At 45.3% G+C, this 7,255-nt stretch overlaps 1 protein-coding gene across 1 annotated transcript in view; it reads right to left on the minus strand.

Annotated features, from left to right (window-relative positions):
* The window catches only part of CPNE4 (copine 4), a 136,884-nt gene extending 130,448 nt beyond the window's left edge, over positions 1 to 6,436 (minus strand). Inside the window, exon 1 of the mRNA XM_066627186.1 lies at positions 6,257 to 6,436. Coding sequence (XP_066483283.1) covers positions 6,257 to 6,436 — 180 coding nt within the window. The remainder of the gene's footprint in view (positions 1 to 6,256) is intronic.
* Between the last annotated feature and the right edge of the window lie 819 nt (positions 6,437 to 7,255).

A 7,255-nucleotide genomic window follows, 5' to 3' on the forward strand; every position in this document is an offset into this window, starting at 1 on the left:
GCAGAGGATTGGACTGTCAGCATTGTCTACTCCGACTGGTAGTAACTATCCCTTGTTTTGGGTGGGGATCTTTTCCAACCCCTGCCTGGAGGTACCAGAAATGGAACCTGGGATTGTCTGCATACAAACCATGAGCAAGCAATACCACTGAGCTATACACTATCCAGTACACTACATTGGCTCTGAGGTGTTACAGGACCTGCACGGCAGCAGTGCACCTAAGCATATTTTCATTCTGTACATTGAATATACAGGAGCAGGAGGTCTGGCTCAGTTGGTAGAGCTGCCGCCTTGTATGCCTGAAGATCTGAGGCTGCCAGTTCGAAACAACTGGAAGTACCCGAGAACTGACCACACACTGATTTACTGATGAGCTGACCCTCGGTGGCAGAGAGGCATTGCCATCAAGTGAGCATGGGAGGCGGCCAGAGAGAGGCCAGACTGGGAAGAAATCCAGCTGGAAGGAGGAGTTCTATGAAAGACTAGAACTATTCAATTGTAAAAATCCCTACGGGGGGTTTAGAACAGCCTGCCTATGTAAACCGCCTTGGATTAAAGTCTGAGGAGAAATCTGACGACCAAAGAAAGGCGGTATATAAATATCTGTGTATATAAATACCTGTATATAAATACCTGTATATATATAGTCATTCATTTGATGATATGCTTGAAGCTCTTTTTACTGGAGGTTGTTTGTTTTACATTATGCAATTTCTCCGAACAGCAGTTTAAATAGCCTGTTTGGTATCTATCTTTACATGCAATAAGATATTTGAAAAATAACAAGAGCAGCCAAAACAACTCCACAAGGTAACAAGGTAATCTACGTTTTTGTTTTTTGCTATTGGCAGCACATCTCTGCAGGTAGATTGTCCCCTGCCAGGATCTATCGTCATCATCTTTCTAAAACGGTCCTGTCTTTTGAAGACCTCACATCCAAACCATGAACACCAACTGGGCATACCAGGTTTTGATATGCTTTGCAGAGCTGTTTGACTAATTGGGTCAAACGTGGCACCATCATCTGCGAGAGAAATTTGTCTTCTCCCTATTCAGAGGGAAGCATATGCAGAAAACGTGTCACTTTGAAGAACGTGTATTGGTCTGTTTGCCTTCTGCAAAGCTGGGACTTGAGATGAAGATGTCTTGTCTTAAGTAGACAGCTGATCCTTCTGGTCCAGCATTGTTCTGAATGGCAGCACCTCTCCAACATCTTAAGCAGAGGTCTTCCCCAGCTCTGCTACCCTTGGTGAAAACCAAGAGATGTTGGGGATTGAACCTGTAACCTTACATGCACAAAGTACATGCTCTGCCACCAAGCTCTGGGCTTCCATACTTGAAATGAAAAGTACAAATGACATTCTAATCCTTAGTGCCAGAAACACCTATCTGAGGGGTTTGTACAATGTATGTTCTGTTCATCCAGAATCACAGTGCGGATTCCGAGCCAACAGGTCCACCACTGATATGGTATTCTTCCTTAGACAAATGCAGGAGAAATGCAGGGAACAGCGACAGCCACTCTTTATAGCCTTCATAGATCTCACAAAGGCCTTCGACCTGGTCAGCAGGGATGGCCTCTTCAAGATTCTCCACAAGATTGGATGTCCACCCAGGCTCCTCAGCATCATCCAATCCTTCCACAAGGACATGAAGGGCACTGTTGTCTTCGATGGCTCCACATCAGACCCCTTTGACATCTGAAGCGGCGTGAAGCAGGGCTGTGTTCTTGCACCAACCTTGTTTGGGATTTTCTTCGCTGTCCTGCTGAAGCATGCCTTTGGAACCGCAACAGAAGGCATCTATCTCCGGACCAGATCAGACGGAAAGCTCTTCAACCTCTCCAGACTGAGAGCAAAGTCCAAAGTCCAGCTGAAATGTCTGCGTGACTTCCTCTTTGCCGACGATGCAGCTGTCACTACCCACTCTGCCAAAGATCTCCAGCAGCTCATGGATCGTTTTAGCAAGGCCTGCCAAGATTTTGGACTGACAATCAGCCTGAAGAAAACACAGGTCATGGTTCAGGATGTGGACTCACCTCCCTGCATTACAATCTCTGCGCATGAACTGGAGGTTGTCCATGACTTTGTGTACCTTGGCTCAACGATCTCTGACACTCTTTCTCTCGATACCTAGCTAAACAAACGCATCGGTAAAGCAGCTACCACGTTTTCCAGACTCACAAAGAGAGTCTGGTCCAACAAGAAGCTGACGGAACATACCAAGATCCAGGTCTACAGAGCTTGCGTCCTGAGTACACTTCTGTACTGCAGCGAGTCATGGACTCTTCGCTCACAACAGGAGAGGAAACTGAACGCTTTCCACATGCGCTGCCTCCGACGCATTCTCGGCATCACCTGGCAGGACAAAGTTCCTAACAACACAGTCCTGGAACGTGCTGGAATCCCTAGCATGTATGCACTGCTGAAACAGAGACGCCTGCGTTGGCTTGGTCATGTCGTGAGAATGGATGATGGCCGGATCCCAAAGGATCTCCTCTATGGAGAACTCGTGCAAGGAAAGCGCCCTACAGGTAGACCACAGCTGCGATACAAGGACATCTGCAAGAGGGATCTGAAGGCCTTAGGAGTGGACCTCAACAGGTGGGAAACCCTGGCCTCTGAGCGGCCCGCTAGGAGGCAGGCTGTGCAGCATGGCCTTTCCCAGTTTGAAGAGACACTTGGCCAACAGTCTGAGGCTAAGAGGCAAAGAAGGAAGGCCCACAGTCAGGGAGACAGACCAGGGACAGACTGCACTTGCTCCCAGTGTGGAAGTGATTGTCACTCCCGAATTGGCCTTTTCAGCCACGCTAGACAATGTTCCAAAACCACCTTTCAGAGCGCGATACCATAATCTCTCGAGACTGAAGGTTGCAAACATACATGTTCTGTTCACCAGGTCATCGAAGAAATAGTGATTCCGATCCAAATTAGCAGACCCAGCCACCACACAGGACAAATGTGAAAGAAGAAGATCAGGTCCACAAAAAATCCTTATCTCAGGTTAGCACTTTTTCTGGTTGCACTCAGCATCGTAAATAGGCACCTGTTGAGATTTGTGTATTGATCAAGTCTTCAGGTAAAGGGACATTTATTTTCACTGCACTCAGCATAATAAAACATATACCTGCTCACACCATGTACGGGTACAGAATAATATTTCTTTTGATTTCTATACCACCTTTCTACATTAATGCTCTCAAGGTGATTCAAAACAGCAACAAAAAAACTTTTGTTTTTTTATATATAAAACACAATTCAGTTTAAAAACATATCAAAAATCAGGGCTGGTGCCAGAGGCTGGCATTGTTTGGCAGCTGCAAGGAGCCAATGACCCTCGGCAGTGGGGTTTCTGGGAGGGGGGGGAATGGGTACAAGCTGCCATCCCAGCTGTACTAACCTGAGGACTGCTCATGCCTACTGCTTCCCCACCGAGGCATTCTGAGGGCACATTTACAACACCTAGCACCAGCACTGGCCACCAGCGCTGGCAGTACTAGCTTATAGGATTGGGCTCTAAGAAACTAATGTGTAAATCAGCAATTTCCCAGCTTGAATCTTGCCTCTGTTATAAACCTCTCTAGGTGGCATTAGGCTAACCACTCAACCTCAGTCTTCCCCATCTGCAAACTGAGCATAATAATACCTTACCCTGCACTTGTCTGATCTCGTCAGATCTTGGAAGCTAAGCAGGGTCAGGCCTGGTTAGTACTTGGATGGGAGACCGCCTTGGATTACTGGGGTCTGTAGGCTTATACCATAGTCTTTTGAGACTGAAGGTTGCCAACCAATACCTTATGGGGTTATCGTAATGATTCCATCAAGATAATACATGAGAAACATGTTGCACACTTTAAAAGCATTATACAAACGCCAACTATTCTTCTTTTGGATGTATGTGAAAGCATTTCAGGCATTTATGAACGTTTTTGTTGATTGATAGATTGTTGATGTCAGAACCATTCTTTCCTGAGAAAGGCAAATTTTGCTGTGAAATTTGTTTCCATAATTAATGTGCTTTGATGTGAGTGACCTTATGTAACAACAGAATAAGCTTTAATTATTTTCGGTGATTAATCTGTTGTGTTTGGTTTATTTTTAATCCTGTTATCCTAAAATTATTTCCAACAGAAAGGTCATTTTACACTCCTGTGGTTTCGCATATGGCAATATTGAATCTTTATATTTTCCGGAAAAGAGAATCTCTGCATATAATACACACGTAGTAACAATTCATTGTCTTGTATGATAAAATAGATATATTTCATCCCCCTCCCACCCCAGTCTTATACAGAGGGGAAAATAGCAGATCTCTAGCTAAATTCATTTTAAAACATGTAAAAAGTCATTGGTTATTCTCACTAAATGTAATGGAACATTAAAATTCCAAGTGCCTATAATATGATAATATTATTTCAGCTTCAATCTGCTTGAAGCTAGATAAATAGATGTCTTTGACATATTTGATATATTGATAATTATAGAAATAGGCCCCCTTTGAGTTTTATCTCTAGAATGAAGGAGCTAAGCCAAGGCTGTCCAACTCATTTCGTACAGTGGGCTGAATAATGCTGATGGCACCTGCTGAGGGGCTAGAGGTGATGTCATTCAGCAGGAATTTGACATCATTAAGCAGGAACTGATGTCATTATACAGGCAATGACCAGAAAATAAGCACCTTTTTCCTCACATAGGAAATCATTAGCTACAAATGTCACAAGAGAAACTATACAGGCCTTGATCATTTTCAAGATATGGGAGAGCCCAATTATCTTGCAGGCTGCCCTTTCAGCTGTGCTGCTTCTGCCAAGGCATCACTTCACCAGTTAGCAGCTGAGAGGTCCTGCAACGCGACACCTCAGCAAAAAAGATGCCACTGAAAGGGCGGCCCATATGATAACTGGGCTCTCCCAGCACTTCTGCAGCTTCTTCTTTTCTCACCCCTCTTGGTTTGCCTCTTCCTCCATCCCATTCCTCACCTTCCGAGATCTCTTTCCATCTTTCCCTCCCAGTGCCTTGGCAGAATTGGTGCTGCTAAAAGGGTGGCCTGCATGATAATTGTGCTCTCCCAGCTCCACCTTTTCAGCACTGCCACTTCTGTCAACACATCACTTTGCACCTCAGTGGCTTGATGATGCTGGGACAGCCCAATTATCATGGGGGAAACATAAAGAGCTTCCACAGGCTGTATCCGGTTCATGGTCCATATGTTTGACCTTCCTGAACTAAGTGATGCTAATTTTCAAGGAGGCTGAATGTGCATCTTCAGTGAAACACATATCTGCTAAGCAAGAGGAATCTGCTTCCCCCTTGCTGTGCCCCCATTTCCAGCACCAGAATATCCCATGCAGTTGCTGGACTGTACGTCCTTGATTAGGGAATTCATTAAGGTTCATTACCCTACTGCTACATTGGGCTGGCCTGTGCATGAGAATAGGTGAACCAACTGCTTCAATCAGTGGGCTGGAATAGGCAGAAATTGATAGCAGTGACCCCCTCATGAGTGCTTGCTGCTTCTCTCACTCATCATCCATCTAGCTGATTCACTGCTTCAATTCTCTTCTCACTTGCTGAGAATAAGCAAGAAGATTGGCACAGCAGCTGACTGCTCACCTCTTCCTCTGGCACTGCTGCTGTGAGCAAGTGGGGCTGGAGGGAAAAGCAGGAGACTGCTATGATCCTGTTCTGATTCTTTCCTTACCACTATCACTTCTCAGGAACTGCCAGCATTTTCTTCCCTGTCTGGCTGATTCTTCAGAACTGACCAGGTGAGGCATGCTGGGAGGAGGGCAAGTTCTCTTCCACTCATGGCATGCCTCACGCAGCCTATTTTGAAAAACCAGCCAGGCAGGAAAGGCAAGTACGGAATGTTTGGGGATCTCTCTGTCACCACCTCCTTGCCAGACTGGCTCTTCATCAAACCAGGCCAGGTGGGCAAGCTGGAGGCATGTTGGGATGGACATTGTGATGTTTATTTTGACTTTTAAACTCCAATGAGATTGCAAAGCAGTGCTGGGAGTGGGGGAGGGAGGATCTTGCTCCTAATAGGAATAATGTTTCCAGTGTTCCTTGAGGGATGAAAGGCTTTTGCATATCCAGATTCCCAAAGAGCCTTGCTGGATTGCAGCCTAGAAAATTGATTCTTCATTTCATGCCATTAGATACTTCTGAACAGCAAAGCCAAGCCCTGCTGCTGAACCACATCAATCAAATCACCACCAGGCACATCTCCAATGAGCATTTAATTGGCCACCTACCTCAAACCACTGCCCGTGAGACTGCATTTTCAGGATGACACAGGGATCGGGCTTGGAGAGGGCATCCCTGTCCGATATGCCTTTGCATGCAACTCTCAGTTCCACCTTTGTCAGGCATGGGCTGCTAAAGATTCCCAAGGTGTTGGCTGCAGATTCATAGATGTTGCTCATTTTCTTCATTCTCTTTTCTGTGAGAAACAAGAGAGTGAAAGTTCCATTGAAACCCATTTTGGAGGCAAACATCTCATATTCAAAGGGAAACGGTTCCCGCTGTTAATACACCAATACACCAAGCACAATTCCTACCAATTCAATCAAGTCTTTTGAGAGAGAGAGAGAGAGAGAGAGAGAGAGAGAGAGAGAGAGAGAGAGAGAGAGAGAGAGTACTGTAATAGAAATTTCTCAAGGTAATACTGACATTAATGCACCATATCAATCATAATATTGACAGTTCGTCCTTCAAATCCATCAAACATAAATAAAGGGAATCGCTTATAGCAGGTATTGAGGTTTTAAAATGATCCATGATTGTGGCATACTGAGAACAGGGTTGCAATAGAGAGGGAGCTGTGGGATGTCTCCCTCAACAGGAGTAATTATGTCATCAGGAGGAGCCATCAGGTACTGCCTTTGAAACTTTCTTCAAACAACCTTAGCTGAAAAGAAGCATCAGAATGCCAACTGAGATGTTTGCCAAGGGCCATATGTACATGTCTTTTCCAAAGGTACATGTCTTTTTCCAAAGGAGACAGTACATGGCTCATGTTACATTAAGGCAGAGGTTCCTAAACTTTACACAGAAATATTTGTGGGGGTGGCAGTGATGGCACCTCCATGATCCTTCCACTGCCATAAAAAGGGCTTTGGGTCACTATGGTCCACAGGGGAGCCTGCGGCCCTCTCTGCAAGCATCACCCACTCCTCAGAATGGCTCCTTGATATGATCATGACCCACTTCTGGTTTCGTGATGAAAAGGAGGAAATATGTACAGTACCCTG

The sequence above is a fragment of the Tiliqua scincoides genome, chromosome 5, assembly GCF_035046505.1.
Source record: "Tiliqua scincoides isolate rTilSci1 chromosome 5, rTilSci1.hap2, whole genome shotgun sequence".
NCBI classification, from domain to species: Eukaryota; Metazoa; Chordata; class Lepidosauria; order Squamata; family Scincidae; genus Tiliqua; species Tiliqua scincoides.